The sequence below is a fragment of the Scophthalmus maximus genome, chromosome 11 (genome assembly GCF_022379125.1).
Source record: "Scophthalmus maximus strain ysfricsl-2021 chromosome 11, ASM2237912v1, whole genome shotgun sequence".
Lineage (NCBI taxonomy): Eukaryota > Metazoa > Chordata > Actinopteri > Pleuronectiformes > Scophthalmidae > Scophthalmus > Scophthalmus maximus.
The window spans coordinates 14587138-14601581 of record NC_061525.1 but is presented as its reverse complement, the minus strand read 5'-3'; the positions used below and the strand labels follow the sequence as shown (position 1 = coordinate 14601581).

Here is a 14444-nt window from a genome sequence, read left to right as displayed (position 1 = left end):
GGATCACACCCCCCCCCCCCCAGAAGTGAAGCTGTGAAACCTGTGAATGAGCAGAACTGCCCTTGTTGAATGATGAAAAAAAAAAGAAAAGTTGACTTCCTCTCCCCCTGGAAGCTCTGTAACAGTTTCCAGGGGCTGACAGAGACCTGACTGTACACACTTCTGTCTCCAACGGTCTCCAACGCCTCTGCTGTCTTTGTTCGTGTTTACGATACATGTCTTAATGCCCAGACGTGGTCCAACAAGTTGGAGGTAGCACGACGTGAGAACTTGTTAGCAGAAGACTGTGACACAACATTAGCAAACAGATGTTGTAGACGGGCTCGTGTGTCCGTGTGTGAGTGCGTGCGTGCGCGCGCGCGCGCGCTAACGTTCATGTTACGCTGCTTTTAAATGTTTGTCTTTTGAAACGGAGACACTGGGACTTATTAACACACAGACACGGAACAGTGTAGCGTTGTTAATCAGCTAACGCTGGTCGACAAGCTAACTGAACGCCAGCTACGACAGAGCCGCAGCGGGCGGAGATTAGCTAGCTTATCGCTAGTTAGCCGCGGTTAGCTAGCAGTCGCCGCTGCTAACGTGCGCGGCTAGTTGACGGCGAGCGACACAGACCTTGTCCATCAGCTTCCAGCATTTCTCCACCGTCTTCTTGTCCACGGCCCCGGGCTGGTGGTGGGAGTGGAGGTGGTGGTGGTGTGGCTGGAAGGCGTCCTTCATCATTCCGATGAGCCCCCCGCCTTTCTTCAGGTTCCCTGCCATGTTCGGGCTTGACCGGGGCGGCGGACAGGCGAGGCGCGGCGGGGGGTCCGGGGGACCGAGCCGCCGCCTGGAGTTAGCTGGACCGGGCGACGGTGATCCGGGCACCCCCCGGCGAGGACAGCGCCCGAGTGGCGAATCCGAGCCACGGTCCGACGCGGGGGGGGGGGGGGGGGGGGGGGGAGACTATCGGTTGAGTGCTCCCATCTATAATCCTAACACCAGTTAGCCAGATAAATGTCCCGCTAGTGGCTCACAGCAGCCGCTCAGCCACTCACACCCTGCGCTGATCCGCTCCGTGCTGCTGCAGCTAGCCGCTCGTCCTCCCTCTCTCCCCCTCTCTCTCTCTGCAGGGACCCACGCAGGCTAATTAGCAAGAGCACCAGACCTGTTTCCACTCGCCCTCGGCTGGAGGACAATGGCACCGCGTCTGCGTCCAGAAGCCCAGGGGACTGGCGCGCGTCCTCTGCTCTCGACAAACACCCGACGACGTCGTCCCCCTTTTTCTTCCCCCCGTCTGCAGCAGCGGCTCTTTTCGCCGCCGTGCTGGATCTAATAGGGAAGTTCGGCGGCTGTGTGACAGCGTCAGTCGCAGCCCTCCTCGGCGGGCTGCGAGGCGGACGACAGAGAGCCCTCAGCGACCGAGGACAGGAAGCGGCGCCTGAAACTGCCAACGCTTCTCGGGCACACACGGGGACAGGGGTGAATAAATAATTATGGGACTTAAAACATTGACCAGCATTTTCTTTTTGTCCCCCCACCCCCCCGTGACGTGCATGTGCGGCCCTTTCCTTTCCTGTACATCCCCTTCCGCTGCTCTCCACCCACTCCCCCCCGAACCAAACCTCCACGCCTTCCTCGTGCGCGTTCACGAGCCATGAATGTGCTTGGGTGCGCGCCTCCGCCTGCGAAGCATTCATAAAACGTTGAAAGATGCTGAATGCAGCCCTGGATTCTCCCAGCGCGGGACACGGTTACCCCTGACAACCACGGACGCGTTGTCATGTCTCACTTCAAACTAAGGATCACATTTCATGGCCCGTGTGAGGGCCTGTAAGAGCCGGGGGATAAAGGTGCCCAAGTCAAGCTGTGATTGGCTGTTGTCAAAGTCAGTCAGCGATCAATTAAGATGGACAAAGCGGCTGAAAAGTTAGTGCCATGGCAACAAGTGCTCAGCAACACGGGACTCATCCGTGTCTGTAGTCAGTGTGGGGCCTGTGTGTGGGGTGTGTGTGTGTGTGTGTGTGTGTGTGTGTACTCCTGTGCTCTAAGGACTGACAGCAAGCAAACATGCCTCCAAAGAAAAAGACAAAAAAGACCATGAAGAAGATTCAAGAAAGAAGTAATTTTGCTCACGATGATTCGGATTTCCTCCTTTGTGATGCTAAAATGGCCTTTTTTTCATGTATTGTCTTGTTGTTGCAGGTGACAATGACTTGGAGGCAAAGTACAGGCGCAGTGTTCTGGATATAGCCGTCCTACAGGATCACATTGGTGAGCAGCTATTTTAAGTCAAGTTATTTGATAGTGCGCTTTAAATATAGACCATGCTACTGTACATTACTCCCAGGGTCAAACTGGGAGTGAACTAATGTTGTCATATGAATAACCTTTTTCATTTGAAAGTGCACAAAATCAATTGTATAACGTCATATGTACCGTGTTTTGTGGCTATAGTTCATTTTTTACTTGATTTATCATTTAATCACCAAAATGTTAGAAAAGAGAAGGGGGGGGGGGGGGGGGGCTGTCATTTTCTCAGATTGCTTCAGATTAGTTGTGTTGTTCGACCAACAGTCCAAACCTGAAAAATTCACATTGTTATAAAACACAAAAAAACACCAAATCCTATAGAATTGTTGACAAGCAAACTTTTGGACAGTCGCTTGATACACGAATTATTAAATCATTAAAATTATATTTGATTACTACTCCATTGACTTATTGGTTAATTGTTTAATCATCAAACATGACCATGTTCAATTTTTTTTCAAATTTTCTGTTAGTTGCTATCAACTTTACACTATATTACCAAGAAAAATATAATTACGTTTTTTCTCAGTTTAGTGTCCGGCACAGTGCATGGATGCATTATGGATTCAGTAAAAGCAGACCTAGAGTATATTATGCTGAAAAATACTTGTATTTGGGTATGGATGCAGGGCTTTAACATTGTTCTAGTTTTTACAGAAGAAAACTGATCAAAATGATTTGCCGACCAGTTGGAGGCTGGGACTTTGGCCATAGCACCATCTATACCATTTAAGCATAGTTGAATACTTGAATTTAACAACAGAACTGTAATTTGAAGTGTTTTTCTTACAAAGACTTATTGGTACCTCTACTTAAGAAAAATTGTACCACTCATCTTTACATGCATACATGTGCTCGTCTGATTACCACAGCTGTCCAGTGTGAGTCTGTGAGAACGGTCCAGTCTGATAGAGTTGACCTGAGGCGACGCATGAGGGACATGGAGCAGACGCTGCAGCACGAGAGACAAGACCACAGGGACGTCAACTCTGGTACAGTACAGACGGGGCAAGAATGAACAATTAGCCTCTGTTTTAATAACCCGAGATAAAGCACGGATCCCAATGGGAGTGGGGACAAGGGGTTTTGTTTGCGAAGGTTATGGTAATTTTTTTTGGAGGAACAAAAGGTCTAATTAGCTCGGCGCCTAAGCTGATTGCTGCATTAGACTTACAAAGTGAATCAGCAATGAAGGATGTGGAACATATCTATAGAAACCATATATATATATAATTTAAATATATGTATTTTGATTGACAAATGTCATTCTAGACTTCAGTCGCCAGTACAAGACCATGCAGATAGAGCTGACCAATAAGGTGAAGAGGCTGGAGAAGGAGGTCAGCCGACTTAATGAAGAACTTGGTATGAAAACATCTCATTTTAAAAAACAATACTTAATCAATACAATCCATAGCTCCCAAATTAAAAGCGATGGCATGCCGGTGTGCATTTGTCTACTTAGCCCTGTGTCAGGAGGAACTGAGGAAAGAGAGGAGAGAGCGTGAGCAGATGGAACAGGAGAAGGACACCGCCATGAATGACCTCCAACACAAGATGGACAACATGGAAACAGATTATGAGAAGATCCTGCATGTGAGCTGCAACACAAAGCAATTTAAATGAAAGTTATTAAAAGGATTTGAAGAAAGATGTGAAGGAGCAGCCACTAACTGGGCTCTGTGGGTTTTCCTAGACATCTTTAAAGCCCCCTGCTCTGTGAACGTGCACATATATTATATGCTTGGCCAATTAGGATAAACATCATTCCCACAGTCCCCATTCGTTGTATACTTTCCTGTAGTTTCCATAGAGACTATTGGTGTCTCCTGTAGCTTGTGCAGAGAGATCAGCCTTGTGTGAACCCAATCTTGGTTTTTGCTCGGCAGAAATGAACAGTGCAAACATGAGAAGAACGAGTAATGGGACCAGCTTTTTGTCAGTTGGGTCACACACACTCACACACACACACACACACACACACACACACATTACTGGGGACAACAGGTCAGATGAGGTGGGTTTTTAAAATTTTTCATTCTGTCTTAATTTCTGTAAATTGACATCCTGGCTTGACTTTTTTGTGTCTGTTTCGATTGGATGAGCAGATAATCTGGTCTTAAATTTCGGACCATTCTTTGCCGGACGGCAGTTAAAATTGTCATGGCCAGTTGGTCACGCTGTGTAGCACTTGTTCCTTCTTTAAAATGATAAGACGAGGCATAGATGTTGGAAGAAAAACAAGACACTCATGATGACAATTGCTGCAGTCTGTCCTTTTTTTTGATCCCACTAGCAGTCAGAAAGTCTAAAATACAACATACACTAGTTTGTTTGTTGTGGCTGATCAGTGTAGAGAGACTTTCAGGGCACTGTGGGGGGGATTTTTACTCTTAAGTGCCGTCAGATTTTACTCTTAAGCGCCTTAAGAGTCTGTGTCAAACAGAGACATAGCTACATGTAATGCTGTTATTAGCTTTTCCTGCTGCTCCACTACTCACATGAATGAGAATCCTTTGTTTACAACCTGAGCCATAGTTTTATAAACCCAAAGCTTTCACCCAGCAGTCAGGTATTTGGAGGCCAGAGCGAAGGTGAACATTAAAACTTCGTTGGACTTTCCGGCTTTACAGGGCCACTGAGCATCAATCTGCTGGTTGACCTGATGACCACCACTGTATTGGTTATGGTTGATGTCAGGAGGTATCTGGCTGCTGCAGCACCACTGAGAAATCAGTAAAATGAGAAGTTTAAAGATGATCCGAAATAAATACAGTTGTCTTTTGTTGTTGGTTTAAGAATCATATATTTACTTGTAAAACTAGGCTCTGCTGTCAAGATATCATAAGTTTATAATATCCATGTTAATTATGCACAGTGTTATGCTAACTTATAGGCACATTATACCGTGTCAAAACAGCAAAATAACACTCAGGTTGTGAAATAGCAGAGTTTCCCATTAGGCCATAACAGCATAATTGGCAGTACATGCAAAAATTGTAGTGCGCAGATCTTCAAAGATAAGAGATTTAGCCTAGAGGCAAAGAGGACTCATCCTGTAATTATAGCACTCGGATCTTAAATACGTAATTATCATTAGTTCTCTCCCTCTGAGTATGACACAGAATCTAATTATGCCCCTACTCCATCAGGCCTCTCCTGAAATACATCCGAGTCAAAGGTGGTGAAGTGGGGAGCGATGTAGAGTTTGACAACAGGGTGATGTCAAGTGAAAGTTTGATTTCATATGTACCAATGTTTTCTGCAGGACACTCTGGACAGCCTGACCTCCCAGCTGCCTGTGACTCGACAGCGGCGGGAGGACGAGAGCACAACCCTGCATCAACATCACAAGGCCCTGCTCTCCGAGTTTGGCCTGAATGCACGGGACATGTAAAAGACACGCTCCTTACAAGTGAAAGGGAAAGCAGCTGCACTTCTCAGAAATGGTCGTATCCGCAGCTCGGCTCTATTTGATTCGAGCGCTGCCGCTCCGTTTGGCTCAATCTGAAGTTTTGCAACATTGCTAACTCACAATTCATAATGCCTTGCACAGAGATGGAGGTTGTTATTAAATAATATTTTACCATCAGAGTACAAAGTAGACTGAGTTATCTATGCATGCATTCAGTAGTTCGTCATGTAGTGTTTGTAATGTTGTGTAATGCCCACTAGATGTAGCAAATGACTGTTTATGGTCGGGGAGATGGTGGCCAGTTGAAATTAGATCCCCAGACGTTCTCAGATTGTTGCAGTGTATATGTGGTATTTTATATACGTAAATAGGTTGTTTTCTTTGTTCTTTTTGAGACAAGATCATTTTACAAAAGAATGCATTTATGCGAGGATTAGGTTTAGGATTAGGATTACATTTACACGGTGTGAAAAGAGTGAAATTAAGAAAGAGTCTATTGTTCTGTATAAACACAACACTAAAGGCATGGTAGCAAAAATGGCAGTGTAGACACAGGTGAGGTTTTATGATGAGTCAGTGCACCAGAGGCCAAATATGGAACCAGGCAAGAAAGCAGAAGGCAAAACCGGCCTCATTGACCACAGATACGAAAGAGGCAGCGTTACCACCACTGCTTAACTGAAACGCTTGTACTCCTCCACTGCTGAGTTCTCATTCAACACGTAACTATGTCAAACAAAAATATGAGAAAGGAGAATATTGAGACGTAAACAAAAATAAAAATGGTCAATACGGGGTAGACTAACAGTAGACAACAACACGAGAAAGGCAAAATAACAGTTAATGATGCAGGAAATATGATTTAGCCTCACAACATCGATAAAACCCAATTTTCCCTGCAGGGGGAACCAGATAAACAGATTTTACTTCCAAGGCTGTCTGTCATTTGTGTGTCTTTTTCATGGCCCAGTGCAGTTTTTTTTCAGCCTCTCATCTGTGAGGAAATGAATCATTTACTCAGGGATTAAGATAATTCTGTGCTCTAATGACCAATTAACACAGCAACTAAAGAGACTGAAAACCCAATATTTTCTCCTCAAACCACATGGAGCTGCTGCTGTCAGAGGGTCTGTGTTTCCGTTTGCTTAGGCTTTAATGGGGTTCACTGCAATTATCACAGTTCCCCAAAAAAATTAGAAATGCATCATGTAGCTGTTAGTTGGGAAGCACAACATTACTATGAAAACAACCCTTGTATGGTAGCATGTGGTGGAAGAAGTATTCAGTCAGTCTAAAGGTATTTACAGCAACATAAAAAGAGTCCATTACATAACATAATTAAACTGTAAATTCTGATGCACTAATGTGCACATAGTATTTTACTCTTGCAGCTGAATTTCTCTCCTTTCCTGTGTGAGAGACTGTGCGAGGTCATCTGATCTTTGGCAGGTCAGGTCAGTCACTGTCTTTATAGTCTTAGATTATAGTTTAGACATCTTCATACTGTGCCATTCTGTGTCATAGTCCTAGATTATAGTTTAGACATCCTGATACCAAGGAGCCATTCTATCTGTTTGATGACGACATGATTCTGACTGTTAAATACATCACTCAATATTGAGCGCCTGCAATAAATACTTCTGCTTAAGACATCTAAGGTCTCCGTCTTCCTGATTCAACCGCAACAATTTTTCCATCACGAGGGGTAGCTTGTTTTAGCAACTTAAAACCTTGACTAGTATAGGTATTTTACATTGTGGCATTTCCGGTTGGGGGGAATCTGAGGTTTCATGAGATAATCAATCAGGGTAAGAAAGATGATAATATAAGCTTGTCATACAAAATCATGTCAAATATTAATCTAAAGGCAAAGTAACCTTCTCTATCAAATAATTGGAATAGAGTAAAATACGGTATTGAAATTATTTATTTTTTCATTTGAAGTCAAATTAAATTATACTACCATTCCTGGTAAAAGTGCATAAACCTAGTTAATATTTACCAAAAGGTATATAAACAGCTATTCCCAGCAGGTTTTACCTTTTTTTTTTTACATAACTAGCAGGTGGAAAAAAGTTGAGACACTGTTTTTTTCCATAGTGCACATGACTAATGAAGTGATTCCTACTTGAATCTTGCACTTGTTTCCTGTCATTGAAGCATTTTCTGAGATATATATGAGACTCCATATATAAATAAGTCATCTTGGAAAGTGACCGACGACTGATGTGACCCTAAAGAAGATGCAGTTTTGTTATGATTTCCACAGCAACAGCTGTCTGCTTTCATTCTCCTGTTGAACAGTGCTGCCTGCTGCACTTCTGGTATTTGACACGACTTCTGTGTCTGTGTCTGATGGGCTCCATCTGATGAATCAAGGTGCCCACGCTGTGATTTCCCTTGAAGGCAAGTGCATGGGAGAGATTATACACAAGCACATCAACGCAGGAACACACACACGCACACAAATTCAGATTACTTTGGTCAAAGCAGGAGTGCATACTGAGGGACGGAAACACAGTAAATGAAGCTCCATTTTATTTCTCTGAAAGACAAACAATGTAAAGATGTTTTGGTCAACATGTTCAACAACACCTGTCAGTGAACAAAAGGCTGTATAACAGCTTTGACAGCGTCTCACCTTGGAGAGAGAATTCTTGCACTCTGAATACCTTTTCTTTGAGCGCAGGACAACAACAAGCCTTTTTTTGCAATGAATTGCCAGCAAATCAATAGGAAAGCTCTCACTTAAAAATGTGCACCAGCGCCACTGTGTATTAGGTAGTTTCCACTGATAGTCTGCTGTGTCCTTGGGTCTGGTATCCTTGGATCCGGTGCTCATTAGCGGCTGTTATGGGGGGATTGTGTACATGCTCCACGTTAACCTTGGGAGGGCGACTGTCGGAGAAGAGAGAGCACCTTCATGACAAGGGGATGCAATTTTGGCAGTAGGGATGGGATGCACAGATTTAACAATTGCTGTTAGAAAGCAACAAAATAATACAGAATGCAGAGTGATAGAGCCACAATATTCTAAAATTTCTCAATACCTCAGGGACCACGTTTACCTAGAACTGGACGTGGAACGTGTGAAGCCCAAGAACATATGAATTTTCTGCGACTGAAATGGCCAAAAAAAAAAAGAAGCCCCAAAACATGTATTTATGTGTAATGAGTTATTCTTCAAGTACGTGGTATCTGAGCTGTACTGTCACTAAACTCTCTAAATCCTTGCAGAATAACAACCAACCACAGGGAAATTGGTATTGCTATGTGCTACAACGGGAGTGAAGTGGATTCTCACACACCTCCACAGGCAACTCAACGCTCATCATGGACCCCGTGAATCCAACAGCAGCTCGGACGTGGTTGGAGCGGATAACATAATAATTTATTGACCCGGAGGAGCACCAGAGGCAGAAGGAGAAGCAGGAGCACGGTGAAATAAACTTGACACAGCAGTGGCATACAGAGAGACACGCTTGTAATAGTTACAAGGGTGTGTGTGTGTGTGTGTGTGTGTGTGTGTGTGGATGTGTGTGTGTTGTGGATAAGCAGTAACAGGCAGGTTGGTGACGTACTGAAAACGTAATCTCTAATTTTGCAGTGGAGAGATTGAGACAGGCACTCAGAGAGGAGAGGAGAGAGAGAGAGGGAGAGAGAGAGAGAGAGAGAGAGAGGGAGAGAGAGAGAGAGGGAGAGAGAGAGAGAGGGAGAGAGAGGCAGTCTGAATTAAAGTGTAAATCAGGGTTCAGGGTATTGTGTGGCGTTCACTCGTCATCCTGAGGAGAGAGAAACATGCACTTTGAATCACAGTGATAGATGGACTACGGGTGAGAGGATGCGAATATAGCACATGAGTGAGTTCTTAAACTCATTAGCCTCCTTTAGACGCCCCGCCCACACCAAGTGGATTCGTAGAGTGCATACGTTAATTCGAGAAATGGGAGATATACTGTATGCATCGGTTCCTTCTGGCTCGCTCAACAATTGTCGTGTTCACTCGGCTAGAAAACCCGCACGTCCTCGTCCTGCCTCTCTGCGTGTGTGCATGTCACAACAAAGCAGGTGCGCCGTCTGAATATTCCTCCCCTTTGAATAATAAACCTTGAAAAACAAAGTGCACTCTGAAGCTATTTAGCGCGACAGATCTGAGCATCTCCAAAGGCCAAATACATCAGAGGGGAGAGGAGTCAAAGCCCAGAAACCCCACATACCGGGGGGGCTGCTTTTCAGAAAAAAGAATTAATAATGGAATAAAAATGTCAACATAAGAAAATAAAGCACATAAAACATGGCAGGCCGAGGCCTGCCGTCTCTCTCAGGGGTCTCCCGAGCGAGGGTCGCCCAGTGTTTCCGAGGCTCTTGTTTTAATTCTTACTCTGCTGCTCTCCGTGCCGTCAGGGTAATTGGCAATCCTGCTGCAACTACGCTTGATTTAGCAGCCCTGTAAATGTTTTCAGTGTTGAAGAAGTTAGCGTCAGGTGCAGGAGAGCCCTCCTCGCTCTCGCCGAGCCTCATCGCCACGTTCAGCAAATGGATAGAAACTGCTTTTAGAAAACTGCTAATGAGAGGTGGGTCTTTTTTTCCTTTGCTATTTGTTTGGCAATTTTCCTTTTGAAAGTCATTGATAAGAAAAATATATAGAAAGTTGTGTGTGAAGAGTCTTCCCATACTTTTGTTACATTTCACGCACGTAGGTCTGTATCTCTCTGTTCACGTGAAAAAAAATCACTTTGGATCATTACCCTGTTGATCACACTGTACAAATGATGATGATGATGATGATGAGGATGTGATGCCTCTGCGAGTCCCTCTCCTTTCTATGGATTAACAACAAGTTTAAAACACCAGGGTGTGTTCTTCCTGCGGGAGCTCAGACACACTGCAGACCTGAATCTGAAAACCATTCGAGGTTCTGAAACACTTTTCAGCAGCAACTGATTGACCTGACACTGCTTTCAAACAGAAATCCTACTCTTTTGTGATTCCAGCCACTCAGCACCATCAGTTTTATTAGTACAATTGTGCTAATATTACAGTTCAGGTCTGTGAGTGGTTGAACTACCGCAGTGTCACATGATCGCCGGCTTCTGAAAAGAGCCATTCTTGGTGCTTCAAACATGTAGAGGCAGTTTGGGTGAAACGATGTGGCTGTGCTTATGATATGGTAAAACAAAAGACACAGTGATTTGACAACAAGGTGGTGGACACCTTTCCTCTTAGAATAACCTGCCATTTTCCAGGCTGCTGCTTTTTTAAAAAAATTGCATAAGCAAAGAATTTCTAACCATGACAACCTGCGTGATGGAGATAGAGAGTGAACGCCGACAGACACTGCAGCGTTACCTTCGAGCCGTGTGGAGTCGGTGGCCTATTTCTGAGGGATGGTGATTGACGGTACCTGATGGGCATGTTTAAAATGATGGACACATCAGAGATAAACAAGATGCAGCGGTGACAGGTGCACGGCCTCTGATTCCCACAGTGCAACTGTCGGGCTCATCGTACGACAACACATTCAAAGTAGTCAGTTCAGTGGGAAAGTATCAAGCCGCGTGTCACAGTCTAGGCAGAAAGCAACTGGATGGTGAGAATCCTCTGGGTGGTAGTTTGTGTCCCTGGGACACGGGCCAAGAAAGAACCAAGACAAGTTTGGCACAGATCCGGAAAAAGGAGAAGATCTAGGGATTTTCTATCCCTTTCTTTAACATTGCAAGACGGGGGAATGATTCATGGATCTTGATTTATTAAAAATCTGGCATATTTAGGGGATCGATATCTATGGGTGTGTGCAATTGGGTGCAGATTCAAATAAAAATCTGTTTCAAGTTGATTTAATACATTTTAAAATATGGAGACTGTGGCCCTAGAGGTGAGCTCACTGTTTCACCTTTAGAGGTATTGTTGATATAATGGAAATAAAGACAACTATTCTCTCAATGAATACAACCAAACTGAATTAATACATTTCAAATAGTGATTGAAACTGAGAATCATTTCAACTTCAATTCATTAGGTTTTACTGACTTCAAATATTGTAATAAGGAATGTGAATGTATACACAATTGATTAAAATGACTATTCAACCTTTTTCTCACCCACAGTTAAAAAAAAAAAGATAAAAAGAAAAATGGACCCAATTAATAAATTCTATATTTGTTTTTTGTTTTTCTGCAAGGATAGAAAGATGAAAATGTCAGACAGAATCTGGGCTGATCGGGAAACTGAAAGACTCCTCGTAGCAGTGCGTAAAACATCACATTCAATAAACGTTTAACTGCCTTGACATTTAAGAGAACTTAAGTCAACTGCTGAGATATTTATATATATATAAACCCTTTTCTTTACCAGATACGTCATGCTTTTGGTTGGTTGTTATGTATGCCGAGTTTAAATCATACACAGACTTGTCCTCATGAAACCTGAATTATTCTTGAAAATGTGAGTTGGGGAGAACGACTTCTAATCTCTCGCAGAGTGTATACGGAGCGGGAGACTGTGTATATTTATTTTCTTAATGAGAGATCATAAAGAGGACAGGTGGCGAGACGATAAATGTGCCATGGTGTCGAGGATGTAGGAGAGATGGAGGAGAATGTGATGTCAGGACGGAGAAAGAAGGAAGAAATTGGACGTTTTTTGAGACAGCTTCAGTAATCAATCATTCGACGAGCCCCTGCCAACACCGCTGGACATGCATCGCTGTCTTTCAGAGATACCAACAATTAAAACATTTTTTGATAGAATATAACTACTATGAAAGAGTCCATGGGTCTTTAAGTCTCTGTTTTTTTTAGTTGTTTTTTTTAAAAGTTCGAGTTGAGTTTGTTGTCTTCTCAAGGCTGTGGTGCTTTCTTCAGCCACAAGATAACACTTCTTGTTTTTGGCACTTTCAAAATAAAAGGTTTTGAAGGATGACCTTGCATTAGTCTGTTTATCTTTGCAGCTCTTCGGAGGCAATATACGTTCATATGGTAAATTGTTTGATATAAAAAGGGGATCTTGTTTTTTTTAAGAACAATAGAATAACAATATTCAGTACCGATAATCCAGCAGAGGACAGAAATAATTTAAAAATGAAAAAAAAAAGAAACAGCACAATGATAAATGACTGAAAATACTGCATAGTACAAATGCCCCGGAGCTGTTTTTGTCCGTTCTGTTTCATACGGCACAGAGGGCCAACAGGGACAGACCACAATGAGACAGACTCATCAGTTTTTCCTATGACCGAGGGGAAAAAACCAGGAGATTCCAAAAGCTGACTGCTGGCTGTTGCCTCTAGGGCAAAAAAAAGTCCACAGAATTGTCCCGCCCCTTGAAGACCGAGCTCCAAACAGCTGTATGAAAATACTACTTGATCTTTGATCCCTGGAAAGTAGAGAGGTGGCTGCCCGGAGAGTCAGTCCTGTCGGAATCGCCAGGCGTTATTCAGGTTCACTGCTATTTGTGGTCTTGTCCCACTCTATGCTCTCCTCACTGTGTGTGGGCGATGGGAGGGCCCCCGTGGCCCCCGTTGGACGCATCCTCAGTCCCTGGAAGCGTCGGCACTCGGGGCAAATGCGGATGTGGCTGCACCCCCTCGCGACCAGGGCAGCCTCCTGCGCCAGTCTGTGGGACAGGGGTTCGGGCAGCCCAGTGCCCCCACACAGCTTGCCATTGCTGAGGCTCACGGCGGCAGCTCGCGCCCGACGCTCCTCCAGGGGTAAAGGCCGTGGCCTCAGCATCGTCGCCCCTCGCCGACGCCTCACCTGCAGGCTGTCGCGACACAGGACGATGCCCTGGAGCTCCCGCACCATCTCCTCACACACTGACTGCTGCAAGCACACACACAGGGAGAAAAAAGACAGGGTAGAGGGGGGGTGAGAGAGGGAGAGAGAGGGAGAGAGGCCAGACAACTCACTGACCGACTGACTTGATCAGAACAGACTGATGGACATCACGGACAAATAACATACACACATACACACTTCATGGTTATCTTTATAATCAGAGAGACGGAACACAAGCAGCAGGAAGAATAAGAAAAATATGTGGAACATAATATGTCATTTTAAACTTACTGTTCAGACTCATACAGACACTGAACACACATTTTACGCGTCAATCTGTGCTGCTCAAGAAGAAGAAATCACATGAGTGGGTTTTTGACTTTGGCATTCTGAAAGTTTATTGAATTAAATTCACAGTTGAGTCCATTTGAAAAAGATAATTATCAAGGAAACACGTCAGAAGTAATTTAAACACTACGCACATCTTCCTCTGAAGTATTATTCGATCATTTTTGTTAACTGTGTCCCCGCCTCAGGAACAGCACAGCAGACATTCTGAGACAATACTGGATTCCCTCCTGATTTATATTCCTCACTCACAAATGAAGCTACAATGAAATTTACAGTGTATGATTATATATATATATATATATATATATATATATATGATTCATTATTTATACTATACAGTTTTGAGGATAATAATAATGACTGTAAACCATTTTAAACTTTTCACAGTGAAAAATACTTCTTTGCTCGTTAACATTAGCATATTGAAGGTTCTATATTAATGCACATTTCTGGGTGATGGCCACAACTAGTCCATCACTGTCCATCATTAACACCATGGTGGATTGAATGACTTCTGGTTTCTGACAGCAGAATTTTGAATGAAGTTGTGGGCTCAATGGCAGGGATGTGCTAGGTAAAAAAGATAACTGAGTTAGGCTAAAATATGACAA

At 43.8% G+C, this 14444-nt stretch overlaps 3 protein-coding genes across 8 annotated transcripts in view; 1 reads left to right on the top strand and 2 right to left on the bottom strand.

The window, feature by feature from the left end:
- Positions 1–920, bottom strand: part of cbl (Cbl proto-oncogene, E3 ubiquitin protein ligase) — a 32834-nt gene extending 31914 nt beyond the window's left edge. Inside the window, exon 1 of the mRNA XM_035622293.2 lies at positions 616–920. Coding sequence (XP_035478186.2) covers positions 616–762 — 147 coding nt within the window. The 5' untranslated portion in view covers positions 763–920. The remainder of the gene's footprint in view (positions 1–615) is intronic.
- Positions 921–1539: 619 nt separating this feature from the next.
- ccdc153 (coiled-coil domain containing 153) lies at positions 1540–7359 on the top strand. Its single transcript, XM_035622295.2, has 6 exons — positions 1540–2101; positions 2185–2253; positions 3165–3284; positions 3565–3657; positions 3758–3888; positions 5561–7359. Exons 1-6 carry the CDS (start codon positions 2050–2052, stop codon positions 5687–5689), a joined length of 594 nt encoding a protein of 197 aa, XP_035478188.1. The 5' UTR covers positions 1540–2049; the 3' UTR covers positions 5690–7359.
- Positions 7360–11439: 4080 nt separating this feature from the next.
- grik4 (glutamate receptor, ionotropic, kainate 4) overlaps positions 11440–14444 on the bottom strand; it is a 234857-nt gene continuing 231852 nt past the window's right edge. For 4 of the 6 annotated variants that reach the window (XM_035622334.2, XM_035622333.2, XM_035622331.2 and 1 more), the window contains one exon: positions 11440–13527. In XM_035622334.2, the coding sequence (XP_035478227.1) occupies positions 13138–13527 (390 nt within the window). In that variant the 3' untranslated portion in view covers positions 11440–13137. Of the gene's footprint in view, positions 13528–13874; positions 14404–14444 lie in introns of those variants that run through there. The other 2 variants (XM_035622335.2, XM_035622336.2) reach the window with 2 other exon arrangements.

What these genes read in the sequence shown, in the direction of transcription:
- ccdc153 (XM_035622295.2), top strand. Translation starts at nt 2,050, where the DNA reads ATGCCTCCAAAGAAAAAGACAAAAAAGACCATGAAGAAGATTCAAGAA. An exon ending in GAAGAAGATTCAAGAAAGAA is followed by an intron (nt 2,102 to 2,184) that starts GTAATTTTGCTC and finishes TTGTTGTTGCAG; the next exon opens with GTGACAATGACTTGGAGGCA. An exon ending in CCACAGGGACGTCAACTCTG is followed by an intron (nt 3,285 to 3,564) that starts GTACAGTACAGA and finishes ATGTCATTCTAG; the next exon opens with ACTTCAGTCGCCAGTACAAG.